The sequence below is a fragment of the Poeciliopsis prolifica genome, unplaced genomic scaffold (genome assembly GCF_027474105.1).
Source record: "Poeciliopsis prolifica strain line A6 unplaced genomic scaffold, Auburn_PproV2 SCAFFOLD014, whole genome shotgun sequence".
In the NCBI taxonomy this organism is placed as follows: Eukaryota; Metazoa; Chordata; class Actinopteri; order Cyprinodontiformes; family Poeciliidae; genus Poeciliopsis; species Poeciliopsis prolifica.
Window position 1 is genome coordinate 5,982,690 of NW_026562389.1, and position 26,044 is coordinate 6,008,733.

Below are 26,044 nucleotides of genomic sequence, written 5' to 3' on the forward strand. Positions count from 1 at the left end.
CTTTAAAGCTTTTGTGCTGAACCCTCGATACACACTAAATCCTTTGATATTTAACATTTACCTACTGCCTTTAAGAAAGGACGAGACAGTTCATCGGCAACGATACGTGGCTAAAACGTAAAACTATCTTACAGCCAGGCTGACAGTGACCGTTTACTGTATGAAACTGAGTGGTAATCCCCTTCTTTTCCTCCCATTTGTACTGAATTAGGGAGAGCCATGTTTTCAGAGCTAAGAATAGATCAGCTACATGTATCCCTATAGTGCCTTGCAGCTGCAGTGATTCCACGCCCATGTTAGCACACTGGGGCTTTATTTTCTTCTGCCATGTAAACCAAAAGATAAAAGAGAAAGGCCTGTGAGCACGAAATGACACAGACGCCTCTACGTTTTCTGCTCTGAATCCATTCATTCATCTGTCTCTTTAAACTCTTGACAAGCTCTTTTTTTTAATTCCTAGTTTTTTATTATCATGATTTACAAACAACCTGCTGTCAAATGCCTAGATACAGCTGCCAAGCAGCTCAAACAGACGTGACCACTTTATTAGGTATATCTTCCTGGCATCATGTTAGACTCCATCAGCTATTAATAACATAGATTCAACAAGGTGTCCCAAATATTAATCGCACATTTTTCACTTGCACAGTCGCCAAACCTTAAAGGTGCTCTATAAGAAAGTACTTCTTTATGCACAGAGGGAATTTAAATGTTGTAATTTCTCATACAACTTTCTTCAAACAATAGTAGCTGTGGGCAGCAAGGAACTCCTGTAGCTGTCTGTAACACAGTGAGTCTAAAGCAGCTTCTGAAGATACTCATGAGACAATATGCTGCATTTTACTGCAAATACTAAAATTCCTAAGCTTCTTCAAGAATTAAACTCTGCTCTGTTCCTTCTTGCAGACAGCTTGACTGTTGCATCTCCAGTCCAGACTGTTTTTCAGGAACACATATGTACTTATATTCATCACTGAAACACCCAAAGACTGCAGAATCATCTGAGCACATCCGGTCTGGTAACTGTGTAAGCCACTGGATTTTGGTGAACTCACTGTTCTTAACAAATTAGTTCAAGATGTTATCTCTTTAACATGTCAGATTAGCTGCGTGGAGGTACCAATTAAAGATAGGTACACTGTCTTTATAAAAGGTTTTGGTATGGTTTCCAACAAACCTGGGTCGACTGTAATGTTGAGACTATATTTGATTGATATTAAAAGGCTTCAAAGTGTGTCAAGAAAACATTTCTCCACTGGCAGTGGCTATTACCACACCACTGCTAGTCTGAGTTGATGATACAACGTAGGATGGAGCAATCTTAGGAAATCTGCAGTTTCTGAAACACTTAGACCAGCCCATCAAACACTAACCATGACATATTCAAAGTTTCTATGGTCATAAAATTTAATGATGGTTGGTTGTAAATTCAGTAAGTTACATTTGCATGCTTAAATGTATTGAGTTGCTATTCTTGGTAACAGAATTGAACAGGTGTACCTATGTCAAATGCAGTCAAACTAGGATGTACATCTGACAGATCCCTGAAGTTTAAATCTACACCGACAGGTAATGGCTCACCCATTGGACATTGTGGTTGAGGACAAAGTAGAAAAGAGGGCAGTTGTGAGAGACGTATCGCTGCAGCAAACATAACAAAGGAACATGAGAAGGTCAAGAGAAGCTCAAAGAGAAGTTATAAAAAGACATAGCCTGAAAATATGAATACCTTCTGAGAACTCTGACCAGAAGAGCGTAGTTCAAGAAATTCTGAACAGAGCCCGCCTGCTCCCAGTAGAATACTCAAGGTTGAATACTCAAGGTTGAGGTGGAACCACATTTGAAATGTCACTGTGATAAGATTACTTTTATTTTTAGACAGAAAATCAGACTACATATATAAACCCCAAGCTTACAAAAATTCTAAGAAAGCCCAATATGATTTTTTTTTTGTCTTTTTTACATCTGGAAATGTGTTTTTACTTTACTGAAAATATGACACAAAACCTACTTCCTTCTTGACAAGGTGACTTTAAAAGGCTGCATGCTATATTTTTTGGCATAGGGAAGTGGAACGCCACACACTGCATCAAAAGCAGTCATTCATCTACAAGTGACCCCATTTGCCTTTGCTCCACTTTTCTTGTAAATCTTTCCGCAATATGATCTGAAAACCGGGAAGAAAGCTCATCATTTATATGACTGCAGTCTGGCCAAATAGAAAACATATGCTAAAAAAAGGTAAAGCTGCATTCATAATAAAAAACAGGACTCATATCTTGTTAACTTTTTAACATGCAGTCTCATTTGGATTGTTCATGCCACCTGTTGTTCACTGGAATAAAAATACCTTAAGACAATGTTTTCTATTAACTGTCGGGCAAAGCAAGAGCCTAACAAAGCATGAGGCACAACTTCTGTTAACATAAAATGCAATTTCAAATGGAATTTTATCACTAACAAAATCTACCTTCCTTAGGCTTTTTATTATGTAAAATATAACTATACAGCACAAGAGGGTACATGTCCTCATTAAAGGTGGGGTGATTTATTGGTTTCAACACTACAAGAAAGCTTCACAAAAATTCTGCATAAAAAACAATTTAAGACATAAAGACAACATCATTCCAAACCTTAGTTCTGTACTAACACATAAAATCAAGTTTTAAATGTCAGAACTGGGCGGCTGCTTGGCCGATTTAGTTTTTTTTGATCCGCCTGTGGCGTGTTCCCGCTTCCTCTTCTGTTTATTCTTCTGCCCCTCCTCTTGTCTGAATTGGTGTCTGTTGGGGACAAAAAAACAATAAATTCATAACACTTTATCTCAGTTTAAGGTTCCTTAAACTGAGATAAAGAGTGACTGGATTAGACAATGTAAATTTGAACTCTTCCTTAAACTGAAGAAAGTAGTTTTTCGGTATCTTGTCAGCTAATTTTGGTAAGACCAGAAGATTCTGAGTAAAACAATAAGCTGTTGCAGAAAAACTTACTGTAGGGTTCCTCATTATCTATTTCTATTTGCTTATGTGTCCATCTCCCAGAGCTTTGAGGTGGCTTGTACTAAGTCACACATCAAACATCAAGGGTGGATTGTAAATTAGAAATATGACATCTTCAATGCTTAAACGTGAAAACTAACAAATGAACCATTACAACTACAGGGCCATATAACCACTGACAGCAAAGGACTCACCAGCTACACAGTATCCACTTGTAAAAACATGGCTGACTCCATGTACCACAAATGTGAAGCAATTATCAGAAACTGTGGCTACTAAATATTAAATAAATACTAAATACTAAATATGTGTGCAACTAAATATTAGTTTATGATTCTCAGGAAAGATGAATCTTCCAGTATTTCTTAGTTTACATTGTTTATTTTTGAGTTTGTAAAGAAAGATGTCAAAACTGCTATTTTTCTGACATTGTATTTCTTGACTTTTTGTAAAATATAATTACTTTTTCCACTTTTTTAATTTGAAATACAGTGTGCAGTGTCCCAAATGCATTTGTGTTCATTAAAATACAATTTATTTGAAGAATTTAGAAGTTCACTCAGCTTTTTAAACACACTGCTATTATTATGAACATAACTATATTGCTTTCAGTTGTCCGTTCTGACAATTGTCTGGACCTCCAAATTGAAGGAACTAAATTTTCTTACTTATAAAGAATGCAGCTTCGACAAATAGTTTCTTATTTTCCCCCAAATATCTCCAATGTTCTTCAGAAGTGGCAATTCTTTTCCCATTGCGGCTCTTACCTGGACTGCCAGCGCCGGCCACTGTTCCACACTCTACCAAAAGATGGAAGCCAGTTGGCGTCTGTATGAGAGCTGTGATCAAAGTTGGCTCCCACTCTATTCGGAGGAAGCTTCCTTAGTTTCTCTTGCTCCTCTGGGAAAACGACAAATAATGAACCTGTTGTTACACAGTAGTTTGATGTGTCTGGAGTACGCAGTTAAACTGTTTAGATAATTCAAACTTCAGGACTTTCTAGAGAACAAAAGTAACTCATAAATCTGAATTAATGACTAGTTGGTCTTTGTACAGCAAACGATGCAGGTGCTAAAACATAACGCGGCTAATACTTTGCTTGAGGAACTCCTGGAGTGACGGGCCGATCTCAGCCTGTGACGCTGCTCCAGACGACCCCTCTAGTGGATCATCTTGGAGCCAAGGTGGAACGGCTCCTGCAACACACAATGCAATGCTGAGCTGTTGAGCTAAACTAAAACCTATTAGAGAAACAACACACCATGTGAGAAGAGCAAAAAATTAAAATTAAAAATAGATAAGTCAGAACATACAGTCAAGACAAAAGAAATATTGTTCTCACTGTCAAAAAGATAAAAATTAAAGATTCAAAAGCTTGTATGCCCAATTTAAAGCTGCCATTTTTGTATGGGTTAATCAGCCTCTGTGCAGGAATGTAAACTTTTCTTTATGGCATTGCTTCAGATTAATGAGGTTCACAGAAATTTGTAGATAAACAACTCTGTTGCAGAATTTCATTCATGTTGAGACATTTCAACACCAACTATTTGTTGCTAAAGTTCTCCTGCTTTGTTTGGGATAATTATTCTGTTGATGGCCCGATTTTAGCCAAGCTACAGCCATCATACACTAGAATAGAATTTAAAGGGAAAATAGAGGAAATTGTGGTCAAATATAAGGTCTATATCTCTATTCTTCCAGAATTGTGCTTGACTGCAATGTGTAGAGACAGATCTCTGGAGTCAGTCACTGTGAAGTCAGCAAAAGAATATGAGTAACAAAATAATTAACTAGTAGTTACCTGTATGCACATTTCCACTGCTTGATGAATCCTGCAAAAGAGCAAAAAAGACTGACTTTTGAATTGCACCAAATAAGTGAAAAAAGTAATACAAACATATTTGCGTTCAAAGTTTTATAAAAAAGCTGTGAGTTTACCTGATAACCAATAAAAGTCAGGCTTTGTCCTGCAAGTGTCCAGGGCGCCTCAATAATCGGGTCAAACTTGCTCCCAACCTGCTGCTCCGACACTTGAGACTGAAACTGAGAACTGGTTCCCAGACAAGACGATGAGCCCCAAACAGAAACATCACTCATTATGAAATTAATAACATAAAATGCTTTATTGTTTCATGTCAACAAAGCTTTACCTGACAGAAACCTCCACCGATGGATCGGTGCTGCTGGGTCCATTTGAGAACTCCCACTCTTCATTGGGCTGATTTTGATTCAGGAAAAGCCAACATGGGTTCACAGGGGATATCTTACAGCTAATAATGCTTCACTTCAGTTTTCTGTGATCATTAAACAATTTTGAGCCACATATATTTGAATAAACCATCGACTAATACCTTTTTTATATCTACAGTGTATAGTTAACTGTCAAAGGGTGAAAAAATCTAAAACAAAAATAAAATTCAACCCAAACATAAAATATGCAACAAGGTGAAAAGGTTGAATTAAAAAAAAGAGGAAAAAATAATTAAAGCATAGAATTTTGCACGCGTGGTGATAGGAAAGTGGTAGAAGGTACAGTGAAGAAAGTTTAATAGTTATTGAAAATATTTGTGCAAAGATTTATGAGAAATGATAAGTAATTTTTAGAGGGAATATCTTTGAAGCTGCTTTAAATATTTAAACTAATTATTATTTATTACAATTATTTCATGATTTGTTCAGATGAATTAAAGTATATAGTCAAGTTATTAAATAAAATACTTGACCCATTTATTTGAATTTCTTTCAATTTTTTCTTGAAACTGTTCAACTTCATAACCGTTTTTGCTTTTTAATCTTTTTTTTTCTGTCCTGCAAGTTCCACTCAACATTTCATTCCATATCATGTTGATCAGTTGGTAAATTACTCTGCAACATCATTACACCTCTCAACTTGACTTTCCAAATAGCTTTTAGTTTATTACAACTTGCATTAGTTAAAATCCTAAATAGTTAAATCTGTGTCACCCAATCTCATAAATAATCTCTGGGTGAATGTTGTTTATCTCTTATGATGACTAAACATTTAGCTGGAAAATAAGGGGATTTTCCTTTTTACATAGAAAAAAAATCACCCAATCCCACAGTGATGGATACTGCCACTGCATCTTTGGAAAACAAACCTCTAAAAGACACTGGAAAACCTCCTGGCGGTGCTTTTCCTGGGCCCGGATAACATCAGCTTGCTGCACTCATGGGAAGATAAGCAGGAAAACAATACTGTTCGTTAGCATTCACTGCACACTCTCACGCCTCATTGCCTATCAACATAGTCCAGACTGAAATAACTTTAGCGCATAAGTTAACTCAAGAAAGACAAATTTAAAAAGAAACTGTGCAAATGAAATTATGTGAGCACACTGCTGATGTTTTTTGGTTTAATCTCAAGAAAGAAAACAAAAGTACAGCTCAAAATGTTTTTTCATTACCTGCTTAATATACTCGTCTTCCTTTTCCACAAAGGTCTCCAAAACTTTTGCCACTTCAGACTTAAACCTAGAAGGAACCAAACAATGTAATTGATTTTAACTGATTTTAAATCCATATTTCTTTCACACAACCTTGTCGTCTTACCTTTCAGTTTCTTCCTCTGTGATTAAGACTCTATCTCTAAGCTTGGGGTCAGCCTTGTTGTCCCACCAAAACTTATAAGTACTGTTTCTGTGTTCTCGTCTGGAATGAAAAGTATTTGAGATTTTTAATACCCAGTGTTTCGACTTAACAATTTGTTATCCCCAGATAACAGACCAAGTTACAGTTTAAAATGACATGTATCCTGATTTCTACATTTGAAAAAAGTTAATTAAGTCCTCTACATGCATTTTAAATGTTAATTTTCTCCAATATAAACTTCAAAATGCTAAAAATGTTTAAATATTTGGGCAGACTAAAATTCTATTTGATCTTTTACAAAATAGAAAATCTGTAGAAAAGACAGAGGAAAAGAACAAATGAATTTAAATACAAAAGTTAACCATAAAAGACATACGTGGCCATGTGCTCCAATAAGCCTCCATACATCACAGTCATGTTGTCATCTGTGACGTTCCGCTCAACTTCAAGGCCACAGCAGTAGCACCAGAACTTCTGCTTGTGCTGAGTGCAATCAAACTTTTCCACTTGGGGTCTTTTAAGGGTTCGTCGAGCTTCTTTGACCTGACAGACAGCCATCATGAGACAGTCATGGAACAGAAAGAAATTAAGATTACTGTCAAAAAAACAACAAGCTAATTCATTTATTGAAAACTGAGGAATTTTAAAAGTGTTTAATTGGTACAGAGCACTGATTAAAGCCAAAATGCCTTTTTCACTGACGGCTTAAATCAGAACACAAAACGGTAAATAGGTGGTCAAAGTTACGTTTGTAATGGGTTGAATTATGAAAAAGAAAAAAAAAATCATATTTTGATTACTTTGAGAGTTTTATTTTTCAAAACTCAACATATTTGATTTGATTGGAAATGTAGTGCAGCAAAAATATTTATTATGAAAATATAATGATTTAGATTTTTTAAGCTCTAAACTTAAGTCCAAAATAATATTAGGACTTTAGACCAATTAGGAACTTAAAACCAAGAAACAATCCATTATATAGCAAATAATTATCTCATTATGAAGAGTATATGTTATCCATTGACAACACAAATAAATCACATGCCATTATTACACTGTTAATATCAGAGTAAATGCTACTGGTAAAGAAAGCATGGTATTTTTCAAATAAAGAGTGAAACTTATAGTTTAAACAAAGAGTCTATTGGACATTTATTTCTGTTTAGAGATCTGAGGTTCTGCAACAGCTGTAAACTACAATCATCCAAAAGACTATGAATTATTGAAATAACCCCAGTGTTAAAGATAGGAGTGGATGTAGCTCCATTGTAATTATAGTTTACTGTGTTGAATGTCATGACACATTTGGGGACGACTGTTAAATAACAGCTTAAACATGTGCAGAAGAAAGGGAAGACAATAAACAATCCCACGGTTAGCTGCTAATGATGTTAGCAGTAACATCATTAGCAACTGGTCTGGCATGTCAAGAGCATTATTATTGTCGTATTCGGTGATGCAAAAGGATAGAAAAACACACAACACATTGAAAACAACATTTTTGCACAAACTGTGCTAATTTAAGCTCCTCACCTTTTCAGTAAACTTAAGCAGAACGACCCGGAGCCTGCTTTGGTGATTTTTTCCAAAGATGTGTTTCTTCTTCCCGCAGAATGTTGTCTGGTTACATATAGCGCAATAATATGCACCCATTTAGTCCCTGTGTAATAATCCCAGCAATTATTGAAAGTTAGAGTCATAAACCACCTGAATGTATTGTTTATTTCATATTGACTCTCGGAATACCCTGCGGTTTGACTTCTTCGTTCGTTGTTGACGGTTGGCAAACCACCTCACATGTAAATTTACTGCCACCTGCTGGACTTTTGAAAATTACATTTCATTGGTGACCCAGAAAAGGTCGCAATGAAGTATTTTCTAACAATAATCTTAAATTTTACTTTTAAAGGGTATTTTTAGAGTATTTAGGGACTTTAATAAGACAATCCATGCATTTCTCATAAATCTAATATTCTGGTAACACACTGTAAACATCATACTTGATTCAAATCCACTCGCAAGAGTTTCTTTTTGTTTTTATCTAGTTTATAATGTATCGATTTTTCTGATAAAATACTGTTTCATTATATTTCTTTTATTATTTAACTATTAACTCTGTGGCCTGCAAGCTTTTGAACATTGTACAGCCTGCCATGTCTCATAAAATATCTCCTGTATATACCAGGAGTATATACTCAATTTGGTGCATTTCTTATTTAAAGAGACTGACTGATTTGGAATCCTGCTGAATTATATTATAAATTAGTTCAAGTTTCCTCATTGCACTGAATATCAAGTGTCTTTACTCATGTTTAGGTTTTAAATTGTTTTAAGTTATAAGATACTTTTTAGTTTTTACTTTTTTGTAGATTTTTTTTTTCTGGCAAGAGAAATTTGCGCCTCTTGACTCCTTTTAAAATTAAGCAATGTCCCCCTCTAGTGGTCTGAATCAGTTTAGCCATAAATACGTTGCACTTCCTGGTCCTTTCCCAGAGTGTCCCTGTGAAAATTATGCTCGTGTTTCTTTTAGCCCACATTTATTTACTGTGAAGGTTTTAATGGGATAAAACCAGGCGGGTTGTCATGCTCCGCAGTTTGTGGGCTGTGTTATTGGTTTGAATTATAGAGGTGGGAAAGCATTGCATTTTAAAAACCGAGGATGCTTCTCATTTTGTGACACGGAACTAACTGCTGACAGCTCGCCTCCGTTTCCTGCCTCCAGCTTTGGTTTTACTTTCACTCTTGACAAACTGCGAGGAGAAGGCAAACGGTAAGGTGGAAGAATATTACATTTTTAAATATAATATAGATCAATATTGAAACTGTAAGATCATACTGGTTCTTGCTTTGTGTGAAATATGTATTCTTCTAGTTGTTTTGCGTCTACAAATGAATGAAGGTTTTTGTAAAATCGAAACTGTTGGGCTCATGTCTTCCCTCCTATTGTCCGTGAATGTGTTACAATGATTTGATTAAACTTCTCAACTGTGGTAATTTACTTTGTGAAATATTTATGAATCTAAACTAAATTCTGCATGTTTGCTCTTTTTAATAATATTCCAGGTGAAAGGATTTCCTGCTGTCCTTGCCACCATGTTTCCCCTCCTGCTGGTGCTCTTTGTTTCTAGTCATCCCTCATCTGGAGCTCAAATCCCAAATCAAGCCAAAGAGCTTCCTGTAGCCACCAATGGTGAACCCTTCCCTTGGGACCGCATGAGGCTTCCTGTAACCATCAGCCCCTTGCACTATGACTTGACCATACACCCAAACCTCACCTCCCTGGACTTCACTGGGGTGGTTCGCATCAGTCTGGATGTGAAAGAAGACACCAGCATCGTTATCCTCCATGCCAAGCAAATGCACATATCCAACGTGGTTCTCCTGGCTCCTGAGGGCGTCCGGCCTCTACGGGTGCTGGAGTACCCTCGATTCCACCAGCTTGCTTTGCTGTCTGAATCAGTTCTGACCAAGGGCAGAAAGTATGAGGTCCAGATGGAGTTTGCTGCAAACTTATCTGACAGCTTTCATGGTTTCTACAAAGGCAGCTACCGTACGAGCAGCGGGGAGGTCCGGTAAGGTCACAAAATATGATCTTCAACCATTACTGACACTTCCAGTTGGCTCTACACAGTCTTTGAATAAAACTCTGAAATTTAAAATAAAAAGGTTGTGTATATTTTACCCGTCTATCTCTCAGGGCCATAGCATCGACGCAGTTTGAGGCGACCTTCGCTCGTGGAGCCTTCCCCTGTTTTGATGAGCCTGCATTCAAAGCCAACTTCACCATACGAATCATCCGTGAGCCACGGCACATTGCCATTTCCAACATGCCCAAGGTGAGTATGAACATATCAGAGAAGAAGTGACAAGAAAATTTTTTATTTTTTTTTAATCTTTAAGAAGTCTAATTTTCTGTTTTCCGTAAGCAACATAGGCAAGACACAAAGACAAGAGCAACATATACTTATTAATTTTGACTATATGCACAGTGCAACATGTAATGGTAAACTATCACTGCACTTCACACTGATCACACCTTCCCCACTGAGATATGTGACAAAATCATAGTGTAGGCATGCTTCAGCAGTAACAGTGAAGTTTTTCAGAGTTAACTGGAAGATTGATGGAGTTGAGTAACCGTCTACGCCGAGTCTTGACATTGGGGATGGAGGACCAAATCCAAATGCTTGTCACACTTTCCAGATTTTTACTTATTAAAAATGTATTGCTAAGTTAGAATGGTTACAAGAAAAATCCATGACATTTTGTGTCTAACATGACCAACTGTAAAATAAAAGCAGAGATTTTTTTTCTGTTCGCAGGTTAAAACAGTGGAGTTGCCAGGCGGTTTGCTTGAGGATCACTTCGACACAACCGTAAAGATGAGCACGTACCTGGTGGCCTACATCGTCTCCGACTTCCTGTCTGTGAGCAAAACAACTAAGCATGGAGTTAAGGTGAGACTTCATTCATGGTGCTGGTCAAGTGGTTTCATATTTTATTGCACTCATAAACAGTTTTTTTAATAATTCGTTTTACTTTGATTGCCTTCAGATCTCTGTCTATGCTGTACCAGAGAAGATCGATCAGACGGCCTTTGCTTTGGATGCTGCAGTGAAGTTGTTAGACTTCTATGATGATTTCTTTGATATCCCATATCCACTTCCCAAACAGGGTTAGGGAAAACACATTGTACATTATTTGATCTCTGGTGCATGTCAGCTGACTCTAGGATGAATCCATCTTTAGAATGTGCCCATGCTGCCAGGAAGCATTATAAATGTTAAAACTAAGTTAGATAGAATTAAGCATCAATTTGTCAGCAGGGGAACATTCCACATTTGATTCCTGCTTTATGTGGTTCCCTGCAGACCTTGCTGCTATCCCGGACTTCCAGTCAGGAGCAATGGAGAACTGGGGTCTGACCACCTACAGAGAGACTGGCCTTCTCTTTGATCCTGACCGGTCCTCTGCCTCTGACAAACTGGGCATCACCAAGGTCATTGCCCATGAGCTTGCTCATCAGGTGTGTGTTAACTTTGAGTCTTTATTGCTCCTCAAGAGGTTACTCGTGAATTAATCCAATTTTAACCTTTTCACTGATTTATCCAGTGGTTTGGAAACCTGGTGACAATGGAGTGGTGGAATGACTTGTGGCTAAATGAGGGTTTCGCTAAGTTCATGGAGTTTGTTTCCCTCGACATCACCTACCCAGAGCTTCATGTGGTGAGATCCCAACTTAGAAAACTTATTGTATCTTTTACCTTCTTCTGTTTCTGTTTCTTCAAGTTTAATTTGAACTTTCTCCATGCTGTCTTTATCTTAGGATGACTTCTTCTTGGGAAAGTGTTTTGAGGCGATGGAGGTAGATTCTCTGAGCTCGTCTCATCCAGTTTCTACACCAGTGGAAAACCCCACACAGATCCAGGAGATGTTTGATGATGTGTCTTATGACAAGGTCAGTGGTGTATTAAGCATTAAATATTGTGGATTGTGATTATACAATGTGCTAGAACTTTATTAGTGAAGATCTAGACAAATCCGCAGATTTATTTATTATTATTGTTTTAACCTAACAGTTAAGTTTGTTGATTTAACTGCCTCAAATTTAACTTGATCAGTGAATGCTTTAATGAGGTAAGAGGACTCTTTCAAATGGAAACTGCATCTTCAATGATGTGTCAAGACATGTCTGAGACAAGGCTGTGAGAGAAAAAAAAACTTTCAGAATAAGCAGGTTGAAAGTAGTATTGCAGAGTTACTTTGTTTTATCTTTTTGAGATTTCCACCCTTGTCTGTTATGTTTGTCTTGGAAAAGGCTGATGGTATTACGGAAATCTCAGCATTCAGGAAAGGATTCACATTTACTAGAATCTACATGCTGTTGTTTTTGTAATGCTTGCTAACCATGTCAAACCCAAATATAAGATGCTATACAGCCAGTTTAAATTTCATCTCTGTAATTATTTGTCTTTGTTTTAAAAAGTATCAATGATCCTCCATTATGTTGTCTTCTAAATATGTCCTGGATGGTCAAATAATTGCAAAAACCAGAGATCAGAAATATGCCACATAACTTCAGTCAATACATCTCTAATTTAAGGACATGTAAAATGACTTAACTTGACATTATACACATTGAATGGTTTATTTTCTTGCTAACTGTGTTTGTGCTTGTATGTTTTCAGGGGGCATGTATCCTGAACATGCTGCGGGACTTCCTGAGTCCTGAAGCTTTTGAGATCGGTATCATCCGATACCTGAAGCGCTTCAGCTACCAGAACACTGTGAACAGCCACCTGTGGGAGAGTCTGACTGATGTGAGTTAACATCAGATCCTGACTGTTTCTCATCTGAAATTAATCTCTAAGTGAACTTTATTACTATGTAAATACCACATTAAAATTTGGCATCAACCAGTGGATGAGTGGAACACTCTAGCATTAGTTGTCATTCTTCATGCAGTCTGAGAAATGTCTTTTTAATTAATTTTTTCTTCTTGCTGTTATTTTGACATTGTCTTTTCTGATGTCTGTTTTTATTCTCTGTTAAATTTCCACCAGCTCTGCAGCTCAGATGCTCTGGATGAAGGTCGACTGAAACACACAGAATTCTGCTCTAAACGCAAACTCCAGTCTGGATCCTCTGTGAGTTTTGCTGTTTGGTTCTACAGAATATAACCACCATTACTGGTTTTCCAGCTAAAGATGTTCAGAATGCCTCAAATTGGTTAATATTTAATTGCAGATGCTTATTCTCATTCAGAAAATTTGGAAAACATTTACTCTGTTGGGGAACCGGGTTGAGAAATCACGTGGTTTTTCATAATAACATTCATATCAGATCGAAATACTTGGCTCTCTCATCAAGCTTTATTTCTCATAACTCCAGTTATTATAAATATTTTAAGTACAGATTTTAATGTAAATATAAGAAGTACGTTGTGAAGGTTTTTTTTTTTTTTAAGCATTCTTATGTCACTTCACAAAAATACTGTGACTGGTAGAGTTGTATTAAAGAATTGAAGTAATTCATTTGTGGTCACCCATATTTAGAAGTGGTACTCTGATGATGAGCTTGATGTCAAGACTATCATGGACACCTGGACACTGCAGGAGGGCTTCCCACTGGTCACAGTAGAGGTCAAAGGTCGGGAGGTCAGACTCAGTCAGGAGCGTTTCCTGAGGACAGATGATCCCTCGCTCACTGAAGGGTAATGCACATAAAACACATAAATATACATTATTACAGTTCTTTAAATGATGGTTTGACACTTTTATATTTTATTAAATCCTCAGAGTTCTGGTTCTTTATGTGATGGTTCTTGTTTTATGTGGCAGATTCCTGTGGCAGATTCCACTAACGTACATGACCAGTGCTTCCAACACAGTTCATCGTTTCCTTCTCAAGACAAAGACCGGTGAGGTTTAAATTTATTCACATCATCCATGTGCAAAAGCTTCATATCAGTTAAATTGTGGTTGTGCTCAATGCCATGTACATAGATGTGCTCTACCTGCCAGAGGAAGTGGACTGGGTGAAGTTTAATGTGAACATGAGTGGCTATTACATGGTCCACTATGCTGGTGAAGGTTGGAACTCCATCATCAAACTACTGCAGTACAACCACACGGCTCTCTCTGGGAACGACCGGGCCAGTCTCATCCAGAACGTCTTCCAGCTGGTCAGGTCTGTCTGACTCTGGAACAATTTAGTGTGGTGTTAGAATATTTGGGTTTAGTAATGCAAAGCAAAAATTTGTTATATTTTAATCATGCATACAATTAAGATAAAGAACGTAAACTTATTTGTGAAATACAACAAAACAATTGTAGACTTGTGAATCCATTCAGTGGGAATGTATAAACCTCATTCTCCTGTGCGTGTTTCAGTGTTGGGAAGGTGAGGCTGGATACGGCCCTGGATCTGTCTCTTTATCTCTCCAAAGAGACTCAGATCATGGCTGTGACCCAGGGCTTCGGAGAGCTTGTGCCTCTTTACAAACTGATGGAGAAGAGAGACATGACAGTTCTGGAAAATCAGATGAAAGTAAGACGACTTTTATAATATGCCTGGTACCAAACGTATTTTTGGTTCACCTTGAGTAAAAAACAATTGCATAAAATGTTGAGTTATAATTAAAGGACCCTTTTGCACCAGACTAAGACCACACCATGACACTAAAAATCAGCTAGTCCTCTCAAAAACCATCTGGTCTTCTAAGGTGTACCAAGAATGCAGTGCATGCCCTACAGTGAATGAGCTCCTCAATGTGAAGGAGTGATAGCAGTGGTTTCTTATCCATGACATGTGGCCCACTGCAAATGCACAGGTTGATCACCAGAGAATTTAAAGGAGCGGCCACGCTGGCCTCCTGCCAGGTCTTTGACACCACTGACATCACTCTAAGTAACCTAATTTTTTGTAACCTTTGGCATTTGGATGCCTTGGGTACTATGATTCACCAATCTATCTACAACAAAACGACCCAGTAGCCGAAGAAACAATTCACAATTAAACAATAGGGACCTTATACATGGAGATTGATATGTGCATAACACCCTGTTAAGTAAAATTTCAAGTAAGGGAAATGCACACACACCTCCAAACTGTGCATACATTCCTGCCACTGCGAGACAGGGGGATTTTGAGTGTTTCTGGCTGCTTATAAAATGTGAAATGTATTCATCATTATATCAAAAAGAAGCTCTGGCATCGTATTCCGAAGAAAAAAACGCAAGAAACATCACATAGGGTTCTTAAAATAATTAAGCCATTGCTGTAGACAAGCTAGTTAAAATAAATATATTTTGAATATAGTAAAAAATAAACTTTAGACTTAAAAAAACATCCAGATTTTGGATTCATAAGCACAGTTATTCCTGGCTATGGCCAGGTATTACACATAATGACATGCTCAGCTGTGTGAAGCATTAAAAAAAGCACAATGAGAAAATGCTTTCAACTGCATCTGATAGACTGGTGAATATATTGATGATGTGTTCCCCTAAAGCACAGGTGTCAAACTCCAGGCCTGGAGGGCCACTGCCCTGCAACTTGTAGATGTGCCTCTGCTGCACCACACTTGAATAGAATAATTATGTCATTAGCAAGGATCTGGAGAACTTTTCTACTCAAGAGGGAGGTAATTAAGCCATTTCATTCCAGCGTTTTTTGTACCTGTGGCACATCTAAAAACTGCAGGATAGCGGCCCTTGAGGTCTGGAGTTTAACACCTGTGCCTTAAAGCAAGTCTGAAACTGATGGTCGAGGTGCAAAAACCACAGCTTTATATTTGGAATTTATGCAGATTTTGAGGAAATCATCCCAGAGCAGTGAAGGTACTTGTATCAATATATTAACCACACAAGCAACTACTGATGTACTTGGCTATCCATTGTTTTGGATGGGCGAGAAAGGAGTATGAAAAAAGCAGCAGAAAATCATTATGTTGGACAGACACCAACTTTCCTCTGCAAATCTGTCACACAAATATTAGGTTTTCCATATTTGCAGTGATCCTGGAGATTATAGTCTTAATCCGGTGTGAGCATAACCTATCAGACTCCATGGCACATTGGCATTTCACACTTCGTTTGTTGTGCTTCAGGGTTACATTGTGGAGCTTTTCCGGGATCTGATTGATCGTCAAGAATGGAGTGACTCCGGTTCGGTGTCTGAGCGAGTGTTAAGGAGCTACCTGCTGCTATTTGCTTGCGTCAGGAACCATCCTCCGTGTGTAGCCAAAGCCACCAAGCTCTTTAACCAGTGGAAGGATTCAGATGGCACCATGAGGTCAGGTTTCAGCTTCAGAATAATTAAGCACTTGAAGGGAAAGAATTAACAATGTTTTAAATAATAAAATCCATCCCTTTTCTCACAGCCTCCCTGTTGACATCACTATGGCTGTGTTTGTGATTGGAGCACGGACACCAGAGGGGTGGGACTTCCTCTTTGAGAAGTACCGCACTTCTTTGCAGATGTCCGTCAAGAGCCGCATAAAGTCTGCCATGACCGTCACCTATCTGAAGGACAAGCTCAAGTGGTGAGCAGCAGTTAATTTTTGTTAAAACAGAAGAAGAATTTACACCACTATTCTTCAAATCTTTTCCTTGTTTTCCATCTGAAGGATGATGGAGCAGAGTTTAATAGGAGAGGTGATGAAGACCCAGGACCTCCCAGATGTGGTCGTCTCTGTTGGAAGGAATCCTCATGGTTACAAACTGGCCTGGGACTTTCTCCGAGCCAACTGGCACACAATGATCAAGAAGTCAGAGCACTTTACTCTTCACTACACATGACTTTAAATAATAATAATAATGAAAAAAAAAACAGAAATAAGTAGTTGCCTTTATCATGAGATTGAATTTGTGACTAAATTTTTCTGAATTTGTTTTATTCTTGTTGTATATTTATACCTTTTGTCTAAACAGTCATGTTGGTATAAACAAATTAAATTGTACTGCATTTTTATTAACATTGCTTTTACTGCTGGTTAATTTAAATAGAGCTTCTAAATTTTGATAATGACTGCATGTAATTACCTTTTTAAACAGGTTTGACCTTGGCTCTCACTCTGTATCATACATGGTGCTTGGTGTGACCAACCAATACTCTACCAGGGAGATGCTCCAGGAGGTAAATATTTGTTTCAGTTTATTTTTTAAAAAACATATATTTAAGTTTTTATGTCAAGGTTTTTTGCTTCTTTTTTTTTAAATAATGAGAGGAAAGTTTGTATTTTTAGAAACATGATTTTACTGTAAGTCTTTCACCTGTTCCTTTCACTTAGATACGGAGCTTCTTCGACTCGCTGACAGAGGAAACTGGGTCAAAAATGAGGTGCATCCAGCAGACCTACGAGACCATTGAGGATAACATCCGCTGGACAGACGCCAACTTTCCTCTGCTAGAAGCTTGGCTGAACAAGCACCAACACAGACCACCTCATGAAGACTTATAGAGCTAGGGGAGTAGTTTTTGTTTTTACTCCACTGTTCAAGCAGATTCTGGTTTCTCTTTCCAGAGGTGAAACCAAATTAGATTTTTTATTAAGATTTTATGGAGCTCGGTTGGTTCTTCAAACCTTCACCAACAGATCCTGACTGGAGCTCTTTCTTTATCTGGATTTGTAAAGAGCAGCCCAGATTAAGGAGCAGACGAAAGGCGCTTTTCTACTGGAAAGTTGTGCACAACCAGTTTGTTGACATAAAATCAACTTTATGTCAGTCACAAACTCTAAACATTTTGCACTAAAACACTGACAAAAATCTTTATTTTTGAAAATGTGATTAGTGTAATTAAATCTACTAAGATGTTTTTTTCTTCTTTCTCAAATCATGCTACTTATTGTTTTAAGCTTCTCTACAGTACATCTAAAAATGTACAAGTAGTATTTAATTCCAGACCCACCAAATATAAAGTTATTTACATTGAGGAAGAAAAATGTTTCTTAAAATATTCACCATACTTAAGAAAAAACTGTTTATAACTTAACAATTAAAGGTACTTTGTTCAGAGCTGTAAACACTGTGCCTGAATATTTCTTCTCTGCGTTGCCTGAATTGATTTTGAGTGTGTGTTTTGGTGTATAAGTGTGAGCTTATGTCAGGTGTGTGGTGAAATTTGTTTTTAACTGCTGTGAAGTTGTGATTTTGTAAAATAAATCTGGACTGAAGATGCATTTTTCCAGAGAACTGTAAGAAATATGCTGTTCAACAAATTCTTTATTGTAAGGTATTTTACTACCAGATAGTTTTTCACTAGTAGCCCAACACAAAAGAGAAGTGAAAAGGATGAAGATTGTATATGATTTTTTAGGGGAGATTCAAATAATGCTTTTTTTTTTTTTTTTTTATTGTGTAAACAGAATGGGGAAAATAAATGACAGTTTATGAGTTCTTTTTTTGTTTTGAAAGTGGGAATAGGTGAAGATCCTCTTGGCAGTACTTGTCAAATGTGTTGTAGACATGCTCTCATTTATGAGAAAGTCAGTGACGTTCACGTCACTTCGGCTTCATAATGTTCTTATTTTGTTTTGTCGGGTGGAAAAAATGTTTATTGAAAGAAATTTGGGGAAAAAATAAAGTTTGTTTCATCTTTGGTTGTCCTTTGCGCTGTCCTCCATTCATTTCAATTTAGTTTACATATATTCGTTATGTCTGGACTTTGACTATGCCAATCAAATACAAATATGGTTTGATGTAAACTGTCTTATTGCTGTATTCTATACTTTCTGATGGAAGATGAGCCTCTATCTGAGCATCAAGTTCCTTTTTGCCTGAATGTTTCCATGAATGTAGCATCATCCATCTTCCCATCATCCTTCACTGCTAAAGGGAATTATTTTGAACTTCTTTCAACAATTTCTTCAAGCCAGGTTTAGGGAAAAAAAAGAATGATTTTCTTCCAATATGTTCTTTTATGTAAACTGTGGGTCTCTCAGCCCGGAGCTACCATGAGCCTTAAATCTGCGACATGTCCTTGACAAGCCAACCTCTCAATACTTGGCCTGTCTACTTTGGTTGATATTCATATCTTAGGAGGTTTGCAGCTGTGGCACAATCTTTACAGTCTTTAGATAGTAAGGTATATATATTGTTTTACAACCTGATCTCATCTTAAATTTCTCTGTAAAAAATTGAGAGCCATGCATCTTTTTCCTTCCACCACTCAGGGACGTCCACAATTAGTTTTCCACATAAAACCACAATAAAAAGTATATTGAATGTAAGGCACAGTAACTATGGAGATGGCCCAGCCTTTTCTGAACTATTTTATCTAATTGAAAGCCATGAACCATGATTAACCTGCAGCCGAAGAGCAAAGAGCTCTTTTATTATTAGTAATTACTTAAACTTTGTATGTTCTCTTCCAGACAGCTACATGGATGCAACCTTTGTATCTTTGCACTTTTCCCAGATGTGAGACAGTTTACTGGTCTGTGAGATCAATCTGTAGTCATTACATTTTTTATGCCGGTCACTTGTGCACATTTGCGCTCTTCACTGCTCTTTTGATTTGCTTTTCTTTCGGACTGCTGCTCTGATTATAATGATTTAATGTCCTCTGCAGCTCAGAGAAGAACAAACAAACACGGGAGGAAAGATGTGATTCCTATCACTGCTGGGTGTGCTTGGCTCATGCAAACACTGTACTTGTATGTAAAAAAAAAAAAAAAGACTGAATTTTTATTTGCATTCTTAACAACAATGCCCTCTCAAGGATGTTTTTTTTCTTTTGCAACCTTTTAGCAGTGGTGTAATATGGTGCTCTGAGAAATTATTTGCCCCATTTGTTCCAGATAATCAAACTAATTGTAATGTCAGACAAACATAACCTGATGAAATGGAAAAAAAATTTCACATTGCTTTGTTGTTGCAGGACCTGAACGACTGCATGACTTGCCGACTGATGGAACCATGAATTATTCTCACTTGAAGAAAATTCTGAAATCTATAAAGCCCAGCTCTGGTTGATTCAGACATGCTTAAATATTTTGGGAATTATTGGTGAAGGTCCGTACTTAAATCTGTGGCATGACCTTAAAATTTCACCACAGTAATATAAAACTCTCATTGTCTGCTACTGCAAGGACTTTGCAACCGTTTAATGAATGGTAGTGCCACTTCAGGTTGGAGGATAATGACTTGAGATGAATTTGGATTTGGATTCTTTGCAATAAATAAAATAATTTATTTCATTTAGTTTTTTTATTAATAAACTTTAATTTACTCAGGTTTCTGTCATTTAAAGAAAGTCTAAATTTCAGACTCTCTTTATGACTTTGTACTTCAGGTTTATTTTAACTGAGTTTAGCATCAGTGTGATTTCCATAAATAACTCAAACCTTGTCCATTTTCAAAAGGTAGTTGTTTGCTGTGAGAGATACAGAATGAAACAACTGTGTATTTGTGGGTCAGATAATGACTTTTTGTGAACACAGAGGGAACATAAAATGTTGGCGCTGAGGACTTAAACTGTGTGGAGGGAAGCTGTTATCCTGAACTCTTTCTAAACTACTTTAGCAATCAGTTTGTGCGGAAAAGCACGGCTGTTCCTTTAAATCTCGTAACACTGCCATAAATTCTCACGAGGAACCATTTGTCACAGAGTAATAAAACACAACGTCAGTCTCACACAGGTCACACATAATGTGTGCATGTTTTACATGATAATCTATATTTAGGCCTTTGGTGAGGCTTTTGGTGGTTGACCAGCTGAGGAGAGTGATTTCTGAATGCATTTTAGTGGGAGATAAACGTTGTGGGCTTTGCCCTTGCTCTCATGCATGAGCACACGCAGCACATGCACGCACACACCCGCACCCACGCTCTCTAACCCCTGGTCATCACACCCACAATAAAAACTGCACTCTGCTCCAGTAATTTTGTCCTTTCAGCTCCACACCTGGGAAAGACACGTCAAGTAAAGGTAAGATCCTGTACCTCTACCTCACCTTTTTTGCCGCTTTTTTAAAACTCAAAATGTCTTTCATAAGAAGAATTTGATCGATTTAATCTGAATTTTTCAAATGGTCCGTGTCATAGAAGTCTGTTTGTTTAGTGAGTATTTACTGACTTTGCTGCGGTTTCTATGTGCTCAATGATCCGGCGCTGGGAGTTTTGACCTCACCTGTCCTTTATTTGATTTTGTTTCTGTTTTGTATGCCCACTTTTGTTCAATGCATTCTCAGTTTGTTAAAATTGAGTTTTTCTCAAAATGTAATAACTTGTAGAAACCAGTGATATTGGTGTTGGCCTCTAACTAAAGTTTGTCTTTGTGTTTTTTTCTGTCTGCCATTTTTTGAAGTTGTCAAGAAAAGTAAAGTTTAGTCAAAATCTGTCATAATCACAAAGCTGTCACAATACTGAGCTGATAAAATCTAATTTGAAAACAAGGTATTTTTATTGGCTAAAAAAGACTCTATCATACATTTGAGTGACAACTAAAATCAGAATTTTTGCTTTGCAAAGTTCGCAAAGCAAAAATTCTTCATTAGGTTTTTCTCAGCTGTCACATCTCACCTCCTACAGATAAATGAGATTTTAATTCAAGGTGGTGCTTAGTGAAGTGGAACAATAATAATAATAATAATAATAATAATAATAATAATAATAATAATAATAATAATAATAATAATAATAATAATAATAATAATAATAATAATAATAATAAAATAACAAAAATTGTGGTGGTGTAAATTTGTATTCAGTTGCCCATAGTAAAAAAAAAATTGTAGTAGCCCTTTTACAGTATATTTCTACCAGCTTTGCACACCTAGACATTGAGAAAATGAAAACTGCTAGAATCTCTACTGAAAGAAAGCATTGCTATTCTTGCCACTCTTTCTTAAAGGCCAGATTTTTTGAGTTTCTATCAGCAGACTGTCCCATCAGAGCTGTGGATCTCTGCAGATCTTTCAAAGTTACTTTAGCTCTCCTTGATTCCCCTGTCAGATTAAGATAATGGCCCTTTTCATTCTCTGTGATATATTTGATATTTTGGGATATAGTTCTCCAAACTAATGATGATAATGTTTTCTTCTTCGATTGTTCTCTTAAAAGAAAAACTGAGACAGAACAACCATATTTATACTGAGATTAAACCACTCTGAGATAGATTCGATTCACTGATTGTGTGAACGGAATGAGTGCAAATAACTGCATGCAAAAATTGAAAAACAAACAAAAAGAAACAACGTAGACTTTTCAACTACATCAATAGTTTGGATTCTGTCTCCTTGACACTACCTTGACCTCCTTTCAAGTTATTATGTCAGTTTTCTCAGTGCAGACATGGAACTTGCAGGAATACAGTGATGACAAACTCTTATCATCATTGTATTTTTGCGTAATACCAGCCAGAGCCGCCATATTAAATAACTGCTACCAGTTTGCGGTCACCACAGGGCGGGCTGTTTCTACGTCAGCCATATCTTTACAGTATCGATGGGCAGTAAAACCCTCTTGCATCAGTGTGTCGAGGACAAAACATTTATGGGTTTGTGAGTACAAAGTGTGATTTTATTGATGTCGGCGGAAGATGAAGATCTGCTCTGTATAGAGAAATCTGTGGCTGGTTGTCAGTGTTATGAAATCACTTCATTGTGTCATTTGCAATAAAATGTATGAAATCATGTTTGCTCTTTAGGTTCATTCTGTTGTCGGTGGCTCCATTTCCATTCTGATCCATCCTGTGAGATCCTCCCACCCACAGAATGACGGACTCCTTTCCTTATCTAGAGTAAGAATCATGTCCATTCATCTCTACTTTGGGTTGCTTGTACAAAAAACAGGCATTTCGCACATAAATGTCAGAATAATCATAGGCTCATAAAGACTGACTTGAACCACTCTTTTTTAAGAGTTGAAACATTGTAGAAAAAGAGTCAAATGAATGACTGAGAGCCCCAAAATTATATTACTGCCTTGCAATGAATGTCATCATCAATTGTAAATGTGAACTAAATATCTACAAATCTGAGCCGTTTTCAAATGAGTGAGGGAAGAGAACAATAGCTGTTATCAAAATTATTCCCCAGTCATGATCTTCTGTTTCTTTTGCTCGTTTCTTCATCTTTTTCTTAAGTGTCTTCCTGGGCTTCCTGGGGTTTGGTCTTTCCATCCTGTTCTGCACCAGCTTCTGCAGATCGTGCGCCCGTATGAGAGAGGAGCAGATAGAGAGGGAAGCACAACTTCGCAGCGAGCAGAGGAGCCAGATGCGCTCCATATACTTCATCCCCTTCCCTCGAAATAACTCACGGCGGGACAGTGACGAGAGCGACGAGGTCACTCCACCAAGATACAGTACCACCATCCGCTATGAGCCCCCGCCATCTTATAATGAGGTGATTCTAACAATTCATTAGTTAATGACATGCTTTGACTGCAAATGCCAACTTTGTTTGATTCGTTTCAAGATTTAATTTGTAATTCTTTGGTGTAATTCTTTGGTTTTCTTTATTGTTTCATGTTTCAGTTGGAAATTAAACCAGATGATCTCCCACCTCCTTACACAGAACAAAATATTTCAGACTTTTTAATCACACAACCACCAACTCATACAACCGTGGACATAGATAACACTGGCAACAGACCAGGGCAGCATCTTGTGGGGGAGCAGCTTGGGCATCCCCTGCCTCCACCAGCCCCGCCACTTCCGAGTAATCTTGTTTCTTCTCCTTGAATTAACATTCAGAATCGGAATGTCAATAGATACTCGCTGCCAAGCCCCCAAGTCAACAACCTCAAAGTGGGTTTGGAGTGTGCAGGAAGGTTATTTCTCCCAGGGCGTCAAACAAGCTCAGACCACCTCTGCATGGACAGAGTAAGACAGAAGCTTCACCCCGATGATCATGGACGATCCTGTGCTGCCTTCCTACAGCTTATGCTGTTTGCGTTTTTGTTTTTGTGTGTGTGTGTCATTGTGAGACATTTACCTTATTATTTTAAATTTATTTAATAAAGTAACAGCCCAGCGCTCTGCAGGAAAACTATAAGTATCGATGGAGTTCATGATCTTTTCAAGACTTTGTTTCAGTTTGGGCCAAAGAGTGTTTCTTCCTGCAACCAAAAGCCTGTTTTCCCAAACTGCCACACTTCTTGTTGGCATTGTGATGTTTTAATGATAGATTTTGAACAAAAATATTTTTTTCAGTTTGCTTGTATGTAACAAGTCATGAACTGAAAATTATGTCATTTGCTTTTCACGAGTGAAATGTTCATCCATCTGGTTCAATTCACAAATATGTGCACAGATAATTTAAGCTACATTGCTTGGCATTAATTTAATTTTATCCTGGTGGTATGCAAGTGCAGCTTCAAAAGGAGACACTATGCCTTGCAGATAAATCTTCAACTTCTGTCCATTGGATGAATGGATTAAGTGACGTGGAAATGGGTTTGAAATGGTTTTTGAACTATGTGACAAATTAGATTTGAAAATGGTTGGTGTGTATTTCTATTCAGTCAAGCTGAGATGATTCTTTGCAGAACCATCTTTTGCTAATATTACAGCTGTTGGTCTTTCTGATTTCCAGCTTGGCATACCTGAAGACATTTTTGCCCATAATCTGACTGAGTGCAAATATCAGTTTTTCCACATATTTTCTATTGTATTCAGGTTGTGGACTTAGATTAGGGCATTCTGCCTCTTTACTGTGATAAAATCCCACACATAAAATTTAACTACAAATTAAGGACATTTTTGTGTCAAAGGGGGCAGTGCATGCCATTGCTACTTATAAAAAAATGTAAAGGAATTGTTGTTCTTTATCATTCTTATTTATGAACAACTTTATCCTGGTCTGTCATGTACAACCCCAATGTAATGTTAAACTTTCTAGTTTAAGCTGAAAAAAGTGTGAAAAAGTCCTGAAGTAAAACACGCTGTTTCTGTGTTTAAGTTCTTTACATATTGCTTCAAGGATTGTATGGCAAAAAGTTCACCATGGGATAAAAATATAAGTAATATTTATTGTAGCTGGTCTACTTAAATCCTCTAATGCACAGAGGACAGATTTTTGTCTATTATAAAAACAATTTCCATAAGATAACAGTTGCAAATCCTTCAGTATTTCCGATGTCTTTTTTCTGTGTGAATCAATTGTAATTGCAATGTTGCCATGTAAACTCCTCATCAGCATTTAAAAATATAGTATTGTAAATACATACACATCTTTATTTTGCTTTTGTACAATGAAATACATGTTGATGTTTTGTATGTGTAGCTTTTGTTTTACTCAGAAAAATTCCCTATCTTTTCAAAGGTGAGTGATGTTACCTGGAGCTCCACTAAAAACCAGAACATATTGAATGAATTAAATTTGAAGGAACTTCTTATTTTCTATTCAAATTACAAGAAAAGGTAAGTAGTTTTGTTTTTTGAGGTTTGTTAAGCTTTAAAATGTTAAAGTGGTTTGGACTGCAGCATTGTGTGTAGGCACTTTTAAATGCATTTGTTATTTTAAAGAAATCACTGTAATATGGCCAGTTCTCTTCAAAAGGAACTTCACATGGCTGCCAGAACTGTAGTCCAGGGCCTAAAATGTTCAGGCAAGAAAAGAGTTTAAAAAGTGAGTGTAATTGAACTCCCTCCTCATTTCAAGATTTCTAGATACGAAAAATGTGGAGGTTGAAGTTGTTTGGTTCAAACTGGACACCAGATGGCAGTACATGCACATATAAACCTTTTTTTTAATTGAATCACTTCATTGACAGCAAAAATAAAAGTTTAACATTCTCTCTTTGTTAAAATCATCAGCTTTCTAAAAACACATTTCAGGCAGCTCTCTATTTCATACAATTTACACCTGCTTTTCTCAACAATCCTCATTTGAAATCTGTCACTATATGACAATATTATCTCTTGATAGTTAAGCACAGACCTCTATGATAAGCAAAAATATAGCTTTTGCATTTAAATTGTTTTTATGG

At 37.1% G+C, this 26,044-nt stretch overlaps 3 protein-coding genes across 4 annotated transcripts; 2 read left to right on the forward strand and 1 right to left on the reverse strand.

Annotated features, from left to right (window-relative positions):
- Window positions 1-2,520: 2,520 nt before the first annotated feature.
- cenatac (centrosomal AT-AC splicing factor) lies at window positions 2,521-8,386 on the reverse strand. Of its 2 annotated transcripts, XM_055040016.1 has the most exons (12): window positions 8,355-8,386; window positions 8,142-8,268; window positions 6,985-7,151; window positions 6,570-6,668; window positions 6,425-6,491; window positions 6,119-6,181; window positions 5,150-5,217; window positions 4,938-5,049; window positions 4,801-4,831; window positions 4,094-4,195; window positions 3,767-3,899; window positions 2,521-2,783 (listed from the first exon to the last, which is right to left on the reverse strand). In XM_055040016.1, exons 2-12 carry the CDS (start codon window positions 8,259-8,261, stop codon window positions 2,666-2,668), a joined length of 1,080 nt encoding a protein of 359 aa, XP_054895991.1. In that variant the 5' UTR covers window positions 8,262-8,268; window positions 8,355-8,386; the 3' UTR covers window positions 2,521-2,665. The 2 variants fall into 2 exon arrangements, with proteins under 2 accessions (XP_054895991.1, XP_054895990.1); XM_055040015.1 differs by having other exon boundaries at window positions 8,142-8,381.
- A 791-nt stretch (window positions 8,387-9,177) lies between these two features.
- On the forward strand, window positions 9,178-18,717 carry erap1b (endoplasmic reticulum aminopeptidase 1b). The gene is made up of 19 exons (XM_055039868.1): window positions 9,178-9,378; window positions 9,672-10,180; window positions 10,306-10,444; window positions 10,931-11,065; window positions 11,163-11,283; window positions 11,480-11,634; window positions 11,721-11,834; window positions 11,935-12,066; window positions 12,797-12,928; window positions 13,172-13,255; window positions 13,664-13,821; window positions 13,949-14,028; window positions 14,114-14,297; window positions 14,501-14,657; window positions 16,219-16,403; window positions 16,492-16,653; window positions 16,738-16,878; window positions 17,165-17,246; window positions 17,401-18,717. The coding sequence occupies exons 2-19, from the start codon at window positions 9,702-9,704 to the stop codon at window positions 17,569-17,571; spliced, it is 2,811 nt and encodes a 936-aa protein (XP_054895843.1). The 5' UTR covers window positions 9,178-9,378; window positions 9,672-9,701; the 3' UTR covers window positions 17,572-18,717.
- A 2,141-nt stretch (window positions 18,718-20,858) lies between these two features.
- Window positions 20,859-25,762, forward strand: si:dkey-283b1.6 (uncharacterized). Its single transcript, XM_055039538.1, has 4 exons — window positions 20,859-21,041; window positions 22,761-22,853; window positions 23,199-23,457; window positions 23,589-25,762. Exons 2-4 carry the CDS (start codon window positions 22,828-22,830, stop codon window positions 23,793-23,795), a joined length of 492 nt encoding a protein of 163 aa, XP_054895513.1. The 5' UTR covers window positions 20,859-21,041; window positions 22,761-22,827; the 3' UTR covers window positions 23,796-25,762.
- Window positions 25,763-26,044: the final 282 nt, after the last annotated feature.